The sequence below is a fragment of the Mus caroli genome, chromosome X (assembly GCF_900094665.2).
Source record: "Mus caroli chromosome X, CAROLI_EIJ_v1.1, whole genome shotgun sequence".
NCBI lineage: Eukaryota > Metazoa > Chordata > Mammalia > Rodentia > Muridae > Mus > Mus caroli.
This window is the reverse complement of record NC_034589.1, coordinates 40,655,396-40,677,848: the sequence shown is the minus strand read 5'-3', so window position 1 is coordinate 40,677,848 and position 22,453 is coordinate 40,655,396. Positions and strand designations below refer to the sequence as shown.

At 42.9% G+C, this 22,453-nt stretch overlaps 1 protein-coding gene across 3 annotated transcripts in view; it reads right to left on the bottom strand.

Moving 5' to 3' along the window:
- Window positions 1-15,200: 15,200 nt before the first annotated feature.
- Window positions 15,201-22,453, bottom strand: part of Ocrl (OCRL inositol polyphosphate-5-phosphatase) — a 54,152-nt gene continuing 46,899 nt past the window's right edge. For all 3 annotated transcript variants that reach the window (XM_029473237.1, XM_029473239.1, XM_029473238.1), the window contains 5 exons: window positions 20,362-20,478; window positions 19,470-19,554; window positions 18,841-18,968; window positions 17,772-17,883; window positions 15,201-17,564 (listed from right to left, as the gene is read on the bottom strand). In XM_029473237.1, coding sequence (XP_029329097.1) covers window positions 17,440-17,564; window positions 17,772-17,883; window positions 18,841-18,968; window positions 19,470-19,554; window positions 20,362-20,478 — 567 coding nt within the window. In that variant the 3' untranslated portion in view covers window positions 15,201-17,439. The remainder of the gene's footprint in view (window positions 17,565-17,771; window positions 17,884-18,840; window positions 18,969-19,469; window positions 19,555-20,361; window positions 20,479-22,453) is intronic.

Below are 22,453 nucleotides of genomic sequence, written 5' to 3'. Positions count from 1 at the left end.
TTTCATATGCTTATTGGACATTTGTACTTCCTCTGAGAATTGTCTGTTAATTAACTGGCACAATTTTTGGATAGGATCATTTGTTCTTTGAAAAACATTTTATGGGGCTGGAGAGATGGCTCAGTGGTTAAGAGTACCTACTGCTCTTCCAGAGGCCCTGAGTTCAATTCCCAGCAACCACATGGTGGCTCACAACCATCTATAATGGGCATCCAATGCCGTCTTCTGCTGTGTCTGAAGACAGTGACAGTGTACCCACATATATGAATAAAATATGGCTGGAGAGACCGGGGGCCCGAGGGAGTGGGACCGGAAAAAAGAAAGAAAGAAACTGTATTACCATCTGCATACCTACAATAAGCTATCACTACTTAGTTGTGAAAGATTTACTACTGTCCCCTACAATTGATCAGGAACAGTCCAAGCTATCCACCCTCTGCACTTTTACTCAATATAGTACTGCAAGGCCCTAACCACTTTGATACACCAAGAAAGGGAAATAAAATACATAGTGATTGGAAAGAGAAAGAGAGAGAAAGAAAGAAAGAAAGAAAGAAAGAAAGAAAGAAAGAAAGAAGACAGACAGACAGACAGACAGACAGAAAGAAAGAAAGAAAGAAAGAAAGAAAGAAAGAAAGAAAGAAAGAAAGAAAAACATTTTACTTACTGTTTCACAATTTTCTTTTATTTTTTTGAGATAAGGTCTCTCTATATAGCCTTGGCTGTCCTAGAACATGCTCTGTAGACCAGATTGGCCTCAAACTCACAGGAATCTGCCTGTCTCTGCCTCCTGAATCACACCTGCCGCAGTATTTCTTCTTTGATGCTTAATTTTTGAGTACTTTATACTTTCTTTGTCAGAGGAATATGTGGTAAAGATTTTTCCATCATTCTCTTCATTCTGCTGTTTCACTTGCTGCATGTATATATATATATATAATTTTTGAATTTGTTTTTTTTTAAATTGGGAACATTGATATAATTACACATAGCCTGCCTTTTCTATTTGATGTTACATATTACCAATTATCCTGTGACACTATTTTTTGAAAATATTATTTAATGAAGGGTTAGAGCCATATTTATCTGTGGGTATAAGTCTAAATATTTACAATGCAAGAGTTATGCTGGCTTAGTAAGGTGACAGTCGTAAGCTTTTCTCCAATATTCCTGATTTCACCTCCCCTGGATAGTTAGCTAGGTTTTCAGTATCAGGCGTGATTTCCCTCTTGTTGAGCGGGCTTTAAGTCCAATTAGAGAGCTGTTGGTTAGTTCCTTAATATTTGTGCCACTAGTGTACCCTTGGGACTATTGTGCCATTCTGGTTGTTGGTGTAATTTATAGGTGTGACAGCTGAATAGAACTATTCAGCTTCCCTCCTTTGGATGCTTGCATGTCATCTTTTGAAAACTAATCTTCAGGGAGAAGGTTTTCAGGTCAAATCCAGCTCTGATCCTTTGGGTCCATGTTCAAAGTGCATGGTTCCTCTAGCAGTAGGGACTTACCTTCAGACTCTGGCAGGCAACCATAAGCAACAGCAATAGCCTATAATGTTTTGGGAGTTTCCTGGACTTTCTTGACCAACGACTTAGAAGGGTTCTTATGCCTATATTGATTGGTTTGTTTTTTGAAACTAACGGAGCCCATCATTGAAAGCCACAACTGATCAAAATGGTGAAAACCAGTGGTTATATGGTACTCAGCCTCAACTGATACCGGTACAATAAAACGCATGTACCTCAGGCTCAGGAAACATCTCAAAAGCAGTGGAAGATGACTGTAAGACCCAGAAGAACATGAAGTATACTGTGAGATTGTGTCTTCTACAAATATCAGGAAAGCTACAACCATAAGTCCCACTAATGTGGCTGTCTAGAAAAGACTTGGCAAAGACAACACCAATATACCTGATACCTTAGAAGTGGGGAATCCCTTGGAGCCTCAACCATAGAAAAAAAAACTATAGGCAACCAAAGAATGCTAAGAATGGGAAAAGTAGTCATGCCAAAGGGATGAGCCTTGCTCATTGGTTATCCAATACCAAGTGCTTAACCCTGAAATCATATACATCTAAGTAACATTATATGGACTGATCAGGTTGTATTTATATATTTAAGTGTGTATGTATGTATCAATAAGTCAAGAAAAAGAGGTCATAAATTTGAGAGACAGTAAGTTGGGGGGTTACATGGTGAGGGTTGAAGTGTAAAAAGGGAAGGGGGAAATTATGTGATCATAATTTAATTTCGAAAATAAAAAGTAAAAATATTATTTGTTGGGGGCCAGTGAGATGGCTCAACAGATGAGGTGCTTGTCACCAACTTTAACCACCTATGTTTGATCACTGGGATCCACAAGGTGGACAGAGAGTACCAACACCGACAAGTTAGCTTCTGACCTCCACACATGTACATGCACACATGAACACACACACACACACACACACACACACACCACACGATGATAAATACATAGACAAAACATTAAAAGTGTTTTGGGTTGAAAGTCTAGCTCAGTGGGAGGGCACATGGCTAGCATGTGCAAGCCCTTGTGTCCCAGCACTGAAAGAAAAAGTATTTGGGAAACTTCTATACTATCATATCTATAAAATCTTCGACATTTAAAACAGTCTGTTAGTGAGGGTCACTATGGAAGTGTGTAGGCATACATTTTTTGTAACCTACATTTAATAAGGGTTCAGCCTCTCCTCTAGCCCAGCAGCCAGCAGAGATAGCAGAAAAGTTATTAGGTTATGGGGGAAGTGGACCTGTTCAGCAACAGTTCTTTGGAGGCGAGTTTGGTCTACTTGGGCAGCAGTTCAGTCCTGTAGCAAACATCAAATACGACTTAGCAGCTGCAGACCAGTCCTCTAGGCAGTCGACTTAGCAGCTACATTGCAGTCCTTTCTGCAGGCAGACACCAGGCAGTCATAGTTCAATCTTGAAGAAACCTCCAAACTCACCAACGGGCCTGAGGCGAGGCCTCAAAAAGGGGCAAGCTGCCTCAGGAACCCCACGAGCAGTTCTTGGGTGAGTTTCTCTCAAGAGTTTCTCTCATTACCACAAGTTGAGCTCAACAAGGCTATGCAAGGTGAGCTCATCCATGCGTGTTGTTAGAGAAGAATAGCAAGACTGAGCAAACCAAACCAAAGCTCACTGTCCCTGGGATCATATTTATACTCTTTCATCGGCGCCCTTTCATGTATCTCCTATATCAAAAACATCTTTTCACCTGTGTCTGCTTCAGAAAAGCATTCTTTCACCTGTGTCTGCTTTAGCAAGACATCCTGTGTGCCCCAGCAAATCATCATTTGACATAACTAACTTTCCAAAGAACTAGAAGATTCCACTTCATATGTGCTTTCTAGTTTTTGACCTGAATGCATGATGCTGGGCTAAACATCCACAGAAGTATTTCTGCCTTTGTGCCCCCTCAGTAAGATTTCCTAGAAACAGAATTACTACTGTTAAGTTTCCCAGGGTCATCCTACATATCTCGATATAGTGTTTAGAGAGTTGGCACACAGGATTTCAAACTCCTCAGCAGGCTTGTTTTCCTGGCCCATCCCAGTGCTCGAATAATCCATGATAGAGATTATGGAGTGCTAGGCATGAGGGAAGATGTTGGGAATATGCTAGTGAGAAAGAAAAAGACAGAACTTCTGTCTCCACAGACTTTCTAGTTTGGTGATCAGATAGTGAGTGTGCAATTCCAGACCGAATAGGAGGGTATTAGAAGAGCAGTCCTGGCTGGGCGGTGGCCAAGGAAAGCCTCTCAAAGAATAGGTATTTCTGTTGAGACTCAGGGGAGTTGTTGTTAATGGCAAGAGGGACCAGAGTATTCCAGAAGAGAGGTGCAGTTGGTTGAATCCAAGAAGATATGTCGTAGCAATGCACAAGAGAAATTTGCACCCAAAGTATCCAGGATGGTTGGAAAGAGAGAAGTGATGTGATCAGACTAGCCTTCTGAGGGTTGTGGGGATTCATAATGTAAAATGTACCATCTTAGCCATTTAATGTACAGAGTTCAATAGTTTCAAGTATAGTCACACAGTGGTGCATTAGATCTCCCACAATTTTTCATCTTGCAACAGTGAAGTCCCATATCCAGAAAATAACTATTTCCCTTGTCCACAGTCCCTGGTAGTGTCCGTTTCTCTGTCTGTCTGAGTGACTACCCTGCATGTCTCCCCTTAGTGGAATCATTCAGTATTTGTCTCTTTTTTGCTTTTGGTCATCAGGGTTCATCTGTGTAATAATATCAACAGAGCCTTCCTTTTAAAGAATAAATACTATTGTATTAATTCTCCATACCACATTCTACTTAGCCTTCCCTTTGTGGATGGATATGGTTGCTTCTGCCTCCTGCCTATTGTGAATAATGTTATGAGTATGAGTGTTTTCAAGAACTTTCTTTAAATTATTTTAGATATATATCCAGAAGTATGTTTTCTGGATTACATGGAAGTTCCATTTTTAATTTTCTGAGGGCTTTTGAGAATTATCTGAAGACAAGGGAATTCAAGGACCAATAAGATGACTTTGCAGGTAAAAGTGCTTCCTATCAAGTCTAACAACCTGAGTGTGATGCTCAGAACCTAAGTAGTGAAAGGAGAGAAGCAACTCCTCCAAACTGTTCTTTGAACTTCACATTGTGCCATGGTCTACATGTATGTGTATACCATGTATATGTTTCTCACACAAACTTTCATGTAAAGGAATGAACGAATGAATAAATACATGAAATAAAAATATTACAAAGCAAATGTAGAGCTGGAAAGATGGCTCAATGGTTAAGAACACCCTGCTCTTCCAGAGGACCTGGTTTGATGCCGAGCACCCACATGATGGCTCACAACTGTCTGTAACTTAAGTTGCAGGAGACCTGACTCCCTCTTCTGGGCTGTATGGGCACCAGGCACACTTATGCTTGAACCTACATGCAGACAACCCCCCCCTCCATGCACATTAAAAAAGAAAAAAAAAAGGCAATAAAATTGAGTTTGTTGCCTACAGAACCAAGAGAGATGATAGAACTTTGTGGCTGTTAAATACTATTATCTTCTCAGACAACATTAATGCAATCCACTAATGTCCCACCTGCTCACACGCATACACACAAATATCTCTGAAGTTGACAGGGCTCAGAATGAACAATTAATTGTATACACATTTTCGGAACACGTATTAAACAGACTTACGTCTTCATGTATTTTCAGGAATATTTTTATTTGTTAACCAAAAGTACTTGTCCTTTGCAGGGAACTGTGGGAAAACTCCCAATATGCTTAGCTTGCTTCCAACTTTCTTGGTGCTTTCAGTCCTGAGGGCAACAATACTCTTTGACAGGTGGTGTTTTGAAATAGTGGCCCAGAGGGAAAGTTCAAGGAAGGCAGGGGAAGGGAGGGAAGGAGGAGATGACAATACCTTTGCTTGAGTATGTGTAGAGATAGGAGCGAGAGCAGTGGATCTCATCCTGTGTCATGACTCCTTTGGGTACCAAATGACCCTTTCCCAGGGGTCACATATCAGATATCCTGCATATCATATATTTATACTGCAATTCATAAGAGTAAAAAATTATAGCTATGAAGTAGCAACGAAAATAATTTCATGGTTCGGGTCACCACAACATGAGGAACTGTATCAAAGGGTCACAGCATTAGGAAGGCTGAGAAGCACTGGCCTAGAGAGACCCAGATGATTGCCCTGGACTGGGATGGAGTAGAATATAGGTAGTTGGATGCAAGGGGAGTACATGAGAAACTTGAGAGTAGAAGGTTCGTCCACAGAAGTGGGCAGAAGACACTGAGGAGGTTGAAGAACTAGAACTTCTGTGGTGTACAAGTGAGCAGGCACAGAGAGGAAGGGCATCCACAGAATGCAGTCATGTGCAAGGTAAACTGAAAGGGAGAGAAGTTGGTGGCTGGAAAGTTAGGCGGGGTTAGGTAGGTTATCTGAAGCTTTGCTTCTCAGATCTGAAGTAATGAGGGCTTGAATTCTGTGGGGCCCAGGAAGTGGGAAGGGCAAAGGGGGTCCAGATGTGGGTAACTTTGAATGTCCCAACCTTGGTTCCACTTCTTAGGATGCCTCTTCATATGCTTATATTCACTTCCCCACTCTTTCATTTCCTCGTTTCTCCTTTCTTCCTTCCACCTCTCACTTCCCACTCTTTCCCTTTTCTCATCCATCCTCCCCCCAGCCCTCTTCTTCCACATTCTTGTCCCCTGCCTTTCCTCCACATATCTTATCTTTTCCTTAAAAAAAAAAAAAAAGAGTTCACATATTTGTCTTATCTCCCATCTTATCCTTTTCGCTTTCCTTCAGAATCTTTGTTACACAGTGGCCTGCAGTTAGTGAGTGTGTGATAAGTACTTGCTGAATTCAATTGCTACATGATTACAAGTGCGGCCAAGGGCCCTGAAGTAGGCAAAGGCTTAGGCCTGGGCTTTGAGAGAGCAAGGTAACAGAAGCCAGTTAAAGGCTAAGCTAAGTTGATTATTAGCTACCAGCTGGAAATTAAGCGGATGCTATGTGTTGGGGATGAAGCTAAAAGAGATTAGAGGAGGCCTCTCCACTACTCTGGTTAGAATGTTGAATATTCTTAAAAGACCCACGGGTAAAATGTTGGGTCCTCAGGGTGGTGATACAAGGAAGGTGTTGTGAAACTGTCTTCAAGGCATGGCATGGCCACTGCCATCTTGGGGTCAGAGTAGCTGTGATTACTTGCGTGAGACTGCTATGCAATTGTCTACTATCATTTCTGCATAAGAATTGTGTGTGTGTGTGTGTGGGGGGGGAGATGGGTAATTAGACCTTCCCCTGTGACTCCAGCCACTCACTTCCTCTTGGCCCTCCCTAGTCACACATCATCTTGTCCCAGCTGCACAAGGTTTAGGGAAGTGGTGGAGTGTATATAGGAGGAGGTGGAAGACTGACTGGGGTAGGAGACTCCAGAGAGGCAGCTTTTCTGAGTCATCGTTCATGCTAGGGTGGGGCTTTCTGGTGATGCAGCTGCCTGTGAGTCACTCATGCTCCTCCAAGTAACTGGAATAAACTCACTCGTCCACCAAGCTAGACTTGGACAGAAGTGGCTCTTTTGGTTTGTCGGTGTCCTGTCTGTCTTGGGGTAAAGAGAATTCCCAGGAAAAGTAACACCATAGAGCATATTGGAACTTAGAGGAGGTAAAGCCTATTCACGAGACCCTTAGGTCAGTGAGGAACATGCACTTCAAAGGACTTGTGAGACCCCTAGCCCCTCTTTGTCCTGGTTTAGGGACTTTGTTCCAACATGAACTTCCCACAATTGCCATCTGGCACCCCTGCTAGAAGGCAGAAGAAATGTGGCCATTTGATTATGGAAGATACCTCCCAAATCAATAGTTAAATGAGCCCTTTCTCTTTCAAGTTAATTATTTTTAGGTATTTTATTACAGATGGGGAAGCATACATACCTACCTTCACTTGCATTAAAGTGGGGGAGATAACAATTCCTTCTAACAGCTCAATGGACTCTGGAGTCATAGTCTACTCAGTAATTAGCAGAATAATAAGTTACATAGTTTCTTTGAGCCTTGGTTTCCTTGACTGTGGAAATGGGGATAAAGCAGTAATTTATAAGCACTGTCAGGGCTAACTAAAAGTGATGAAAAATACATTATAACAGCATAATTGCATTATTGTTCTCATGAAAGAAAGGAACATACATACACGTGTGCATGCACACACACACATATACACACGAGAGACAGAAGAGAGAGAGAGAGAGAGAGAGAGAGAGCACACTGATCATGTCACTCTTCTGACAAGAAACACCCATCCTGTTGCATGTGAAATTAAATGGAGCCCCTGGACTCAGCATCTCAGGCTCTCCATGATCTAGTCCCTGACTACCTCTTGTCCAGCACAAACACCATCACTGTGCTCTGCCTGGCTATCCTCAGAATATGGCAAACTGCTTTTCTGTCTTGGGAACTTTATTCTCTTCTTTCGTTGAGATGTAATCTTGGATGGAGCCTGAATGTTTGGAATCTATTGTATGTATTGTGTAACCAACCACCTTTGAAACAAAGATAAGATATCTTTTGGCTTCCAAAAGATTTGGGGATTTAGGAAGATTAACCACTACATCCTTTAAGGCACCTTCCCTGACCAAGACCTCTTGCTGTGCCCTCTGGTACTGGCCCTGCTGTACTCTCTCCACTGTGTTTGTGATGATCTGAAGTGGCTTTGTGTACTGTTTGCGTGTCTATCTACCTCCTAATGAGAGTCTACCATCAGAATGGGGACTTTGTCTTGTTTACTTCTGTGACTCTAGCAAGTTGAAGAGCAACAGTCCATATAGGATGTACCTCAGAAATATTTATCAAAAATACTATTATTGAAGATGCAAGAGGAAGTATCATGGTTGATGTTGGGGAAGTCTGGCAAGGGTGGATGGAGAAAGCTTCAATGGCATAGGTAGAAGAGTTGGCCTTAGCAAGGAACATCTTGCTATGAGAAAGCATAAATGACTGATTAAGAGATCTGGTCCCAAAGAGGGGAACACCAGTTCGTTTGTAGGAAGGCTGCAATGAGTCAGACATGGGGCAGTGTGCAATACCAGCACTGAGAAGGCCAAGATAAAGGATGGTTGCTAGTTTTGAGACTAGTATGGGTTTCATAATGATACCTTGTTTTTTTAAATAAAAGGAGAGGTAAAGGTACCAGGGTTTATGAAATAAGTGTTTTATTAATGTAGAAGGCACCAGGGTTTATGAAATAAGTGTTATTAATGTAGACATCCACATTGGCAGAGAATGACAGCAGGGGGTGAAGTAGACAGGCCAAGTGGGATCTAGGTAATGGTAACTCTATTGTAGAGGTCACTAGGTAACCAGTGTGGTCGCTGGTCCATCAGTGGCAGCCTTACCTTGTATGATGGATGGCTTTGATTGCCAACTTCATACAACCCAGAATCACTTGGGAAGAGGGGCTCAATAAGTGTTTGTATACACTGGGTTGGACTGTGGACATGTCTTGGGTGAGTGTATTAAGTGATGAGAAGAAGACAGCGAGCGCTCTCTGTGGGCAGCACTATTCACTAGGCAAGGCGGTCTTGAACTATATGAAAGTAGAGAAATCAAGCTGAGTACAAGCAAACGTGCAAGCACGGATGCATTTGATTCTCTCTGCTCTTGATTCTGGATGTAATGTGACCAACTGTCTCAGGCTCCTACCATTGTGACTCCCCTGTTAGCGATGTAAGCCAGAACTGTGGGCTAAAATAAACCCTTTCTCCCTTAATTTACTTTTGGCTAGGATAGTTTATTATAGCAACAGAAATGAAACTAGAACACCTGAGAACTCGTCAGAAATACAAATGCTCACTATTCCCCCTGCTAGGCTTTAAATATCTGTGTCTTCTGAAAAATTAACATTGAGGCTCAGTCCCCTGTCATAGCAGTGCCCGATGGTAGGGGCGGGGTTAGAGTCATAAGAACAGAGCTCTCATTAATCGAGATTACTGCTTTGCTTGTGGGAATGGGTCACCTAGAGTGAGTTCAATCCCTATTTCTCACTTATAAATGTCTCGTCCTGCCCTTCTCCTTCCCGCTAGGAGTTAATCCAAACAGATGCCAATACCATGCTCCTGGGCTCTTCAACATCCACAAATGTCAATCAAAATAAATATCTATGCCTCTTAAGTTACCTAGTCTTGTCTCTGACCATACTACCCTGAAAATTCCTGATCTCATTTACATTACCAAGTTCTCAACTATTCTGTTATAGCAACAGGACCTGGAATAAGATACCCACCCCTAGACCTACTCTGAAACCCAGGAGGTGAGTTCTAATCTGCCTGGTAGTGCTTACCCCTCAGGTGATTCTGTGCAGTTTGAGAACTAATGCCCTAGGAAACTTTAAAGATATTTTTATGCCCAAGTCCTGACAGGGAACTCTCATTTAAGGATCGTAAATAGAACCAGGCAGCGGTGGCACACGCCTTTGATCCCAGCACTTGGGAGGCAGAGGCAGAGGCAGAGGCAGAGGCAGGCAGATTTCTGAGTTCGAGGCCAGCCTGGTCTACAGAGTGAGTTCCAGGACAGCCAGGGCTTCACAAAGAAACCCTGTCTCGAAAAACAAACAAACAAACAAACAAACAAGCGAAGGATCTTAAGTAGGGCCTTGATACTGGTACCTTTTACATGCTGCAGTCATTAAAGAAGCTTCCAGATGTTGCTGCTGCTGTCCTTGGGGACCACAGTTTGAGAACGATGGCTGTAGATGACTGTGATGAAGGCCAGGGCTGTGAACCATTCACCTAAATTGCAGATGAGGAATTGAACAAACAGTCCAGAACCCCAGCTTCAAAGCATGACCCAGAAGCAGGCAAGCTCCTTTTCTTTACTAAGGGAGCTAGAAGGGTAGGAATGGCTTCCTCAGGACAGAGGAGAAAGTAGCATTGTGGGGAAAGAGTTAGAGGTGGTTCAGGTAGCCAAGGCCAAAACGAGACATTTACTCATGAAGCAGGGAGGGCTAGAAGTCAGGCCCATAGCATAAGGCAAAGCTCCCTAAAAGGAGCAAGGGGCTAGCAGGGAGGAAATGGGTAGAACAGCCAGCGTGGCTCCCAAGGTTGGGCAGCAGCCAGATGTAGCACATCAGTGTGCCATTCATTCCTCTTCTAATTTGAGCAGGTCTGGCTGAAGAGAGATGTCTCACAAACTAAAAGCAAGTTTTGCTTGAGGAAAATCTGAGTTCTATTCTTGGGATCTATACCAAGTAACTCAGGACTACCTGTAACTGCAGCTCTAGGGGACCCAATGCTTCTACTCCTGTGGGCACCTCCACATACTTGCTACACACACACACACACACACACACACACACACACGCACGCACGCGCACACACACACACACACACACACACGCACGCACACACACACGATAATAATAATTTGAAAATGAGTTACAGATAAGGTCTGAAATACAGAGGCATAGGTGCTGGCATGATGGTGTGTCTTATAGTCAGATGATAAGAGTCGAACAGGTTGAGCACCAGCTGATACTTACCTATCTGACAAGGTTATTAGCAATAAGAAATCTAAAGCCTTAGGTACAGTTACAGCTGGGAGTGGGAAAACTATATAGCAGCTTCTACATGCCACGTACTATTGCTGGCAGCTTAAGGTATCTTTCATTTAACAATTTCCTACCTCAAAGGCTATGAGAAAGTTGGGATATTGTTCTAGACATACCAGGTAAGGCTTTAGCATTTTCAACAAGGAAGTGATGAGACTCATGAAACGACACTACATAAAGTCAATATTATACTCACTTCATTTTACAGGCAAGAAAACTACAGGCTAACTAGTCAAAAGTCTCTCACAATAAAGAAGTGGCAGGAACTGGATTAAATAGCAGAGCCAAGGTAAGGGCATTCTGGTTAAATGTTAACTGGTGAGCGAGCATACATCAAGGACCAGTCTCATCTTGGAGAAGGGTTCTGAGAGAAGGGGTGTCTGGGAGCCGTGAAAACAAACTACTCAAAGTCCAATTGTGGGTGCAAGCCAGCCGCCTGTGCTCTGCTGGAGAGAGCACAGCTTCCAGGCCTGCTTGCTCTCTTGTTCTGCTTTCTTTCTCTCTGATTGGCCTTGTCTCTTTGATCTGCTTTCTCTCTCTTTCTCTCTGTCTCCCTTCTGTTTGAGACAGCTCTCCAAGCAGTTCTCTCTTGCTAGTCTCCTGTGAATTGGCATCCCTTGACCCCAGCCCCTTAATTCTTAGGAGGCAGCAAGCACACATTTTCTTTTAACATTCTAAAGAATCCAGAGATCTGCCTGCCTCTGTACTACACAGGCGACAAGTTAGCTGGGTGGGACCCTGTCCTGAAATTACTGTTTCTACCACACCTGGGCCTTGACTCCCAGGCTGACCTTGAACTCAGGAATATCTGCCTGCCTTTGTATCTTTCTAATAAGCTGGGTCATTAACGCAGCTGCCTCTGTTCCTTGAGAAGCATGAAACCCCTCATTTAATTCACAGTGCATCCTTATTTTTTTGCATAGTTGGGAAATTATATATTTTGGAACTCATGTTTTTAGAGTTCTTTTCCGCAGGCTGAAGGGCTATCCTGAAGGTCCCATCAAGTACTGTTTTGCTGAGAAATTAGCCACACCTTTGATTCCTGCTATCTCTGTTATCATGGAATCATTAACATTAATGAGGAGGAAGTTCCTTAAAGGAGAAATGTAAAATATGTGTATTATACAAACAAGCCTTAGGCCTACACAGCCCTTACTCAAGGAGGCCCACGCCCGCTGGCTCCATCCCCAGGGGCAGGAACCACACCCACCCCCCACTCCAAGGTCATGCTGGACCTGGCAAGCATAGGCTAATGTTCTGTAGGGTGTTCATTGACCCATGTTAGACTATAAAGTTTATGCCTTTTCTCCCCACCGAACTACAGGGTGGGTCAATCATTGTCCGCTCTGAACTCCCTATTTGAACGACAATGGATTACATCATTAACTAAGGCTCTCTCCACAATATTCTGTGGTTTTATAGTTACACTATGTGGTTATGGATTATTAAGTCATCCAGATCCTGTTCAACTTGCCTTGCATCAAGAATGCTCTAGTGGGGCCTCTCTAACACAAGAGCATCGGCTACATTGCCCACTGCTACACAGAAACTGCTGGGTGTTAGTCTCCATTCACAGAAGGGAACATCACTTTTGAAGGGAAACACATTCTGCCAAGCCTTTGGGTGGAGCTAGAATAAAAACCCATTCCTAACAACACTGAGTCAGCACATGCATCTGGCAGGTTCACTGTGGGAGGGAACTGGAAGAAGGCCTGGTTAAGAAGCAATCTCCAGCAGAGCGGCTTCAGTCTCCAGGGTGATGAAGTCAGAATCCACAACTTCATGCTGTAAATGGGCCAGCCAAGAGTGGTACCCTGATCAACTGAGGGGCATCATCTCCAAGTGCCAGAGAGCTCATCCCACAGCCTTCTGTACGTATTTGTAAATGTATGTACGTTATCACCCCAAGTAATAGACTGGTTTTCAAAAGCTCTAAAATGGGTTATGTGAAAAACAGGTTCTTTGGGAGTCAGATCTAATCCCCCTAGGCTGACTGCAGGGGCAACCGGGTTCCTCTGAAATGTGTATGTTAGGACTTGTCATGTTTCTGGAGCTGACAAGATCATGGATGTGACTTTGCTGTGGCATTTATTGGATTATGAACCAGTATCCATACTACTTAGCTATTAAACAGAATGACTTCATGAAATTCTTAGGCAAATGGATGGAACTAGAAAATATCTTCTGAGTGAGGTAACCCAGTCACTAAAGAACACACATGGTATGCACTTGCTGATAAGTGGATATTAGCTCAGAAGCTCAGATTACCCAAATACAATTCATAGACCACATGAAGCTCAAGAAGAAGGACAACCAAACTGTGGTGTCTTTGGTCCTTCTTAGGAGGGGGAACAAAATACCCATGGGGTATTACTGCTGTGAACAGATACCATGACCAAGGCAAGTCTTATAAAAAACAACATTTAATTGGGGCTGGCTTACAGGTTCAGAGGTTCAGTCCATTATCATCAAGGTGGGAGCATGGCAGTATCCAGGCTTGCATGGTGCAGGAGGAGCTGAGAGTTCTATGTCTTCATCCAAAGGCTGCTAGTGGAAGACTGACTTCCAGGCAACTAGGCTGAGGATCTTATACCCACACCCACAGTGACACACCCATTCCAACCAGGTCACACCTATTCCAACAAGGCCACACCTTCAGATGGTGCCACTCCTTGGTCCAAGGATATAGAAACCATCACAGAGGAGTTTCAAAGTGTGGAGTAAAAACCGAAGGAAAGGCCATTCAGAGACTGACTCACCTGGGGATCCATCCCATATACAGTCACCAAACCTAGACACTATTGTGGATGCCAACAAGTGCTTGCTGACAGAAGCCTGATATAGCTGTCTCCTGAGAGGCTCTGCCAGAGCCTGACAAATACAGATGCAGATGCTCGCAGCCAACCTTTGGACTGAGCACAGGGTCCCCAATGGAGGAGCTAGAGAAAGGACCCAAGGAGCTGAAGGGGTTTGCAGCCCCATAGGAGGAACAACAATATGAATCAACCAGTACCCCCAGAGCTCCCAGTGACTAAACCACCAACCAAAGAAAACACATGGTGGGACTCATGGCTTCAGCCGCATATGTTGCAGAGGACAGCCTTATCTGGCATCAATGGGAGAAGAGGCTCTTGGTCCTTTTACGGCTTGATGCTCCAGTGTGGGGGAATTTGAGGTCAGGGAGGAGGGAGTAGGTGGGTTGGTGAACAGGGGGAGGGAGGATGGGATAGGGAGTTTTGGAGGGGAGTTGAGGAAAGGGCATACCATTTGAAATATAAATTAAGAAAATATTTAATAATAATAATAAAAAAACAGTATTCAACCAGGCAAGATGGTGTGTGGCTATAGCCCTAGTTACAAGGGAGACTAGGCCAGGATCATTGATTGAGTTCAAGACCAGCCTCAGCAACAAAGTAAGATTCCATTATAAATCCCTTTCCACCCCACCACCACCCTATTTCTTTTGATGAACTCACTGTTGCCTGAAATGATTTTGCTGGCTTGAAAGTACAGGACTTCTTTATTAGTCTCATAAAATACATGGCTTCTTATACATGCACCATATGTGTGTGGGCTCTTGGCTCCCCTGGACATAGAATTATAGCAGTTGTGATCTGCCAGATGTGGGTGCTGAGAACCACAACTAATCAATAAGTGCTCCTAACTGCTGAGTCATTGCTCTAGTCCCAATTTTATTTATGTGGCCATGTCACAACACATGTGTAGGTTAGATGACAACTTTCTGGAGTCGGTTCCCTCCTACCATGTGGCTTCTGGGAATTGAACTCAGGACACTAGTCTTGATGGCAAGTACCTTTGCCCATGGAATCATCTTATCAGCCCAGGAAAACACTCTTGTTTTTGTTCCTGGTGCTGAGGATCATATCCAAGGCTTTGTGCATGCTAAGTAAGCGCTCTAGAATGGAGCTACAGCCCCAGCACAACAATTTTAAATGGTATTTCTCTGTAGGCTCAGTAGTGACATGTACAGGTATGGTTGGATGGGGCCTGTAAAAATGTCAAGTGAGTCCAAGTGATATTAAATCTCCCCTCTTCAGTTCTCAGTCAGATCACAATGAATTTTCACACAACATATATTTATTCATAAAATTGCAATAAATTATAATAAAAAAGATGACACAAAATACAGAACCCCACTAGCAGCTTTGCGTAGTGACTGAGACTTTTTTTTTTGTGAAATATAACAAAGAACTACAGATTAAGAATCAGAAAGGGAGACTAATGTAGTATCAGCCAATAGACTGGAATCATTTCTTCCCGAAGATGCTAGGTGCAGTCTTTCACTACCAGTTAAACCTGAAATCCTTAATTCAGAGCAACTATGAAATAGTACCTTGAAGGAATTAGGAATTAAGAGGTTGAGGTACAGGATAGGCAGGATAGGGAAGTAGGTTTCTTCCATCTTATCTGTTTTGTATCCCCTTCCTAGAGATTGTCTAAAACCCTCAACCCTATATACATCCCAGGCTGAGCTGGACAAAAGGCTGAGGCAGTGAAGCAACTTGGTGCTTTGGCCTGATGAAGGAAGGGCACTATGTGCATGCTCCACAGAGCCCCCACTAACCATAATCTTGCTCATCTAAAGACCCAAGCTTGGCAAGGTATTATAAAATGGGCACAGGAGAGGCACCCCCCTGTGGACCACCTTGCTCCAGTTCCTACCATCTGCTTCTTCAGTGATTACTTTCTGGCCTAATAGATAAGACAAAATTCTTCTGCTAGTCTTCCACTAATCAACTGTTGACCCAATCAGATCTTCAGTGAGCTGGCACCAATACTTTGATTCCGATTTCCCAACTCCCAATTATTTAACGGCTTAACTACTGCAGGATACATACCTTTTGTTCTCCCAAGAACTCAATTTTGAAGAGATGAGGAAGCTGGAAAACCATTTGATGGTGGATGTTTTCCTGGCCCTCTCCTTGGATGGTACAAGATACTACTGATGGAATCAGTGCCCAAGATTGTACACACAGCCTATATAAGCTCCTTACATCAGATGTTAATAGGCAAGAATGAGACGACTTGGGTTGGTTTGGTGAATGAAACCAAGCAAGTCAATTTCACCAGGCAGTTTTGCAGCCAGAAGCTGGCAGCTGGTTTGTCAGTCAACAAATTAATTTTTAAAAAGTTTGTCTGTCCCACAAAGCTTGAATAAAATGAAAACCTTAGAGTCGTTTCAAGTGGAAGAGGTAATGTGTATGGCTGGTCCCACGGACCAGTCTCTCTTACACAGCACTTGATCTAGTGTCAAGGAGTCAAGGGCAGTCTTTAAGTCTTTGCTTGAAGGAGGCAGATGTGGAGCTCAGAGTGAGCCCTGTTGAGAGAGGCCAGTTCTGAGGGTTACCCTCAATACTTGGTTTGGAGGGTGAGGAAAGCTCCTGGGACCTCACTTGAGGTGCACAGACTTCTCTTTTGACTGTGATGCAAACATTACTCTGGAAGTGGGTTTCTAGTGGGGAAGATGGGGACCGACATGCAGGATTGCTCCGCATGTCAAGTGTGGATAGTAGCCGGGCACGGGGAGTGGGAAGCAGGGATGTTTTCATTCTGATATAATCACAGTGCTTTCCTTGCTGTTCTGATGTTTCTCACATCAGTGGGATGCCATCTCTATAGTTCATAAAATTATGTAACTAACCATGGTCTGAGACAAGGGAATTGGGCTCCACCAAGTGTGGTTCCCCACGAAGGCCAACATTACAGTGACATACAGATATCATTGTAGTAGAACTGCACAAACGCATGTAACAATCACACGGAGACAGTGAACTTCACTGTTCAGGACACCCACAGAGTCACTAGCCTCATCCAGGCTTCCTTCAAAGTGAGAGCATGGAGGAAGTGTGCAAAGTAGTGACATGAGGAGAGGGTGGGTCCAAAGTGCATCGTACAAAGAACTGCAGACAAGTCTGAGCTATAGCAAGTAGTGCTTGCAGGCTTAGAACAGGAAGGCCTCTCAATCCAGGCCTAGGGTATTAAAGATAATCATGAGGACTGGGAAGCAGGGCAGAAAACATACCCCTAGGTAAAGGTGTGTAAATACAGACCTCTTTGCTTTACAAAGAGTAAACACAAAAACACCGAAATATGGTAACTTTGGCTTGGCAATATATGTCTAAAAGGATTTTGCTGTGTAGGATATGGTAAGGAAGGATTAGGAAAAGTCTTCCCTTTTTACTACTAACAGAATGTAAGATCCTACAGTAGACCCTTTTTGTGTGATAACTTTTCAGATCGTTTTGAAGTAGTCGGAGCCCAAGGTCTTCCTCCTCTAGAATCTCAGATAGGAAAAGACTTAGTCTTCCTCGTTCCCAAGCAGGAAGACCAAGAGGAACTGGATGGCACGCTGGCGGTCATTTGGAGTCTGTCTTGTCATGAGGTTTGGTGGAGGCCTTAGGAGAAGGCTACTGAACAGGGTAGCTAGAGGGTGGGAGAAAGAAAAGGGGAAGCCCACTGTCAGACATGACCTAAGCAAAACCTCAAGGTTTGGGGTGCAGGGAACAAGAACAGCAGGAGGGAAGGGACTGCCATGTTCCCAAAAATCAAATACGGTACACATTATGCACAATGCATCCAGATTCTGTCCAACAAGCACTCCGCACAGACTCTCTCATGAAGCCCCCTTACCGATCATGTTGGTGCTGATATTGTTGTAGTCAGAGAATTTTAAGAGTTCACGAAGGAATGCCATTAAGTAGCGGAAAACATTTCTATGGCACCTTGGAAGCTGGGAAATGACCTGTTTTTTAGAGACGAGTGTGTAATAAGGTTAAATGGCTCATAGGGAATGAGACTCCAAAGCTGCCATAAGAATAATTTGTAACCCAACTGTTGGAGGCCCCATTTGTCTGTCACTACCCTCTATTACCATAAGCAGTATTTTACGTGCCAGATTATGACTCTGGAGTAAGTATGGCTTGGTTTCTCTTCATGACCAGGCCATGTAGTCAGCACAGAGTCACGTTCACACAGTGCCTCAGCAGAAGGAAAGTGTCCATCTGTTATTTTTCCTTTTTCCCTCACAGCAAAGGCATCAGTCAACTTGTTTTTCTCTACAATGCCACTTGGCGATGATGGGTACCTCCTACCAACACTCACTGATGTGATTCATTGCTAGGCTCAGCCATTGTGGACCACAATCTTTGCAAGATCCAAAATACATCAAGAAGGAGAGAAGGAGGAGGAGAAGGAGGAGGTGGCGGTGGCTCCCAACTGTCATCTACCCTTTCAGGTAATGACAACTAGAACTGCACTTACAATTCATTTTGTAATCTCACTCCAGGGTGAGCAGTATCTACCTCACTATGTTTTTCTGTTAACAGAAATAGGCAAACTAGAAAATATTTGAATATAATAAAAATAATACTACCTAAATTCAACTTTACTTATTTAGTGTGTGTGTGTGTGGGGGGGGCTGGGGAGGGCCCATGTGGAGATCAGAGAACAACTAGTAGGAGTTGATTTTTTTCTTCCATCACTTGTGTTCTCGGGATCAAACTTAGGTCAACAGGCTTAGTGGCAAGTACCTTTACCCATTGAACCATCTCACTGGATCCCTCAAGGATCTTAATTTTTAACTATGGTGTCCTATCATAAATAACCGACCCAGTCTCATTCTATCATAGAGTTTTGTAAAACTGACCGTTTCTCTATGGGAGAACCTGCACTGAGCATATCTCAGAGCACCAAAACTCACCTGTTTGCAGATCCGAGGATCATGAGCAGAGTCAAGACATCGCTGATACAGCTCATAACAGATGACTGGCTCTGGCAGAGCTTCCAGGAAAATGAGCAGTGCTTCAGCCACAGAATGGTTATTGCCAGCTGAATTACCTTGAGTTAAAGGAAGAGGAACCCAGAAAAAAAGCCACACAGAGACCTGTCTGGCTCCCTTCCTCAAGCCTCTACAGGGATGGTTTTTCTCTTCTCTTTCTGCACACACTATCCCTGACTGTGGTTTTATAATTGTCCAGGTGCTCTACAGCTGAGTTGGTACAGAATTTCCCAGTCCCTTGGGAGGTTTCACTATAACTAGAGACTTGGAGAACATAGCCTGCACCATGACAGGGTCCACTGGATGGGTTATAAACTAGCTGCCAGTGTTTCCTCTCATTCTTCTTCCTGCCCTCTGAAAGCACATGGCTGGGAAGGTTAGCAGGAACGACCAACTGGCAGAAGAACACTCCTGGTGCTAGGGCTCAGATGTGCAATGCTCATTAGAAGTTGTTGTTAGGTTCCCCTTGATTTCTCTTAGTCTGTTTCGACACAGAAAAAACTTTGCCCAAGTATCTGTCCATATTCTCAAGCCTTGGGCAGAAAGGATACGAATTGTCTCAGGAATGTTGGTATCCAGGCAATCAATGATCTGCTGTAACTCCTCCTGCATTCCAGGGGTTTGGAACAAGTCCTCCTACCAAAGAAGTATGAATGAAGGGAACAAGGCAAGACAGCCAGCCCCTCAAGTTCTGAGCTGGCCCAGAAACTGGGAGAGCAACAGGACAAAAAGTGAAGGGTGGCGCATGTATTAACAGTTAGGGAAGGAAGTTTGGTCATAATATTGCTTTCCTTTAGCATTTCTATAATCCATGTGAAATGTTATTTCAAGCAAGAAAATGACCTGTCAGAAAAATGACATTTCAGTCTCTACTTGATAAGGCAAGGGACTAGATGGCCAGATTAGGAAGCCCAGTAGTGCACCACAGAGCCTCTAGGAAACACAGTGTACCCTGCACAAGTGCAGCCATTGACAAATGTGGACAGAATTGGATGAAGGGAAAAGTGTGAATGGCACATTCATGATACAACTTGGTTTCCGACTTATATTGCTCTTAGTAGATCTGAGAACATCACCCTTCAATTTGGTCAAAGAAAGTTCTATTTTTAAAAAGGGGAATGAGTTGGGAGTAGCTAGGGTTTTAGTATAGGGTTTAAAAGAAAACCCAGTGTTCTGTTAAAGAAATGGGCTTGAAGTCACAATAGACAGAGTACTCAGTAGTCCAGAGAAAATCGTATAAGCAAGGCATGGGCATTCTCAGTTCTGGTCCTGCCTCTGCCCTCAGACTCAGGGTTAGCTTAGCTTGTATGCTTTAGTGCTCTGACATTATAGCCACATGGAGGCTTCCTGGCATGGTTAAACACACTATGTGGATATGCAGCTTAATTTCCTATATGATTCATATACATGCTGCAGTTGCAGGGAAGGGTTTCTCTCACTTACCTGGTGACATGCATATTTGAACAAGTGATCTACTAGAAGCCAGATCTCTTTGGGGACTTGGAGGGGTCGCTCACTGGTACCTTCATCCAAGGGAACCATCTGCAGAAGGGATTTCTCCTAACGGATGAAAAGGGATTAGAATCAAAGGGCCTCAGAATAAAGCATTAAATCTCCTTCAAAATCTTCTCGAGTGGATACAATGTGATCTTTTTCTCTTAAGCTTTTGCCTTTTTTTTTTTCCCTCATAGGAGACATGCATGCTTAGAAGGCACTCAGTAATTATTGCAGTAGTTAAAACAGTCTCCTTCCCAAAATGCTTTATTCAATTAGTAAGCATTTCATCTGTGCTTAGGGTGTGCATCCTCTGGATGCATTCCATATTCTGAAGTGAGAATCTAATACAGTCATAGTACAGTCTATGCATGACCAGTAGCTGGACCATGATGTCACAATTGCTAATAGAGTACCCTGAGGGACTGTATTTACACTTAGGTTTCAGTTTATTCTATACTAATTCTTCCTTCAGGTCTCATCACAAGGACTACTGGGATTTCTCATTGCTTCTTTAACTGAATTGCGTTGGCTTTCAGGAATTAAAGACAACTCTGCACATTAGATGCATATATATGGATACTTTAGGCTTGATTCAAGTTTCTAATCATAAGCCCCAAGATCTAAAAGTAATAACATGGAATGTAGCAACCAAAGAACTAGAATACCATAAATACTCAAGGGTCTGCTTTTAGAACTTATTGTTTATATTAATAGCTCAGCAAAGACTTTTAGGGGCTATTATTTGTCTTACATACCTTTCTATTGTTACGAGTCTTCTGAAAGAATATAAGACAAAAATCCAGAAGTGACACATACCAGACAAATAACTAAATTCAAAGTGTAAAATAAACTCAATTATCTCCCAACACTCAAAGAGAAATATGTTAATTTACCTTAGGTTTATAGTTTCAAATGTAAAGAATATGAAAAAAGAAACCAAACAAACCCCACACATCTAAAATAGGCTACAGGGCATCTGAAGGCAGCCTTCGGAAGAACCCCAGTGGAGAAAGCCACGCTCAATTTTTAGCATCCTCTTCCATTTGCCACCTCTAAGTTATACATTATATATTGTTAACTTTCAGAAATTCTTGCCTGACATTGTTCTATCTATAACCTCCAGCCACGTAGCTTTAAGGGAGAAAAAATAAAGCCTGTATCACTATGCTCACAGAGACCACACATACTCCAGCGGCACCCAGGGATCTTCCTAACACGGTATTCTTTAATAAGCACTGATGCACCGTCTAAGCTGCTGCGCTCTTCTCAGGGAATAAAGAGAAGGGGGTAGTGATCATTCTTTGCCATTTTAAATCTCTCTACATATCTCTTTTCACAGTTCCTTGCTTTCTTTCTCTGGGATGCGATGTCTTGATATTCATATTCTGTATAGTTGCTGTAACCTCTATTGCTGTCTCACCCACTGGTTTCATTCTGGCTATATGTATTACCTGAAGGCATCCCCCTGATCTGAGCCCAAACACTTCATAATGCATTCTACTAACTTGCTTGACCAAACAGAAAACATGTACAGATTCCTCCAGACTCACCATATATACATTATTCATCATTGACTCATACTTTCAAAAAATCTGACATCCAACTGAAGGTTTTTCCTGTACTAAGTCATTTAGACAACACAAGGCACTGTTTAAGCTGAATAGACAGAACATGGAGTGCCCTTAACAGAAAAGAGCTAAGAAGCAAAGATGTCTTAAGCCTTAGTAGTTTAAAAGGTTAATAAAATGTCAGTAGGTTATATACAGCATCTATTATCCACTTCCAAATTCATGTGTGATGATCAGAAATGTCACACTTGTGGCTCTGAAGTCTAGAGAAAGAAACAATAAGAAAATGGAGAAAGAATCTTTACAAAAAATGTTGTGCACATTATTGTGAACTCCTAATGTTCAAAGGGTAACCAAGACCCTCTCTGCCTTTTTTCAACAGGACACTCTGCCTTATAAGCCTTCACTTTGTAATCTTAATGCTAATGGTTAAAGCAGCTGCATCTATCTATCTATCTATCTATCTATCT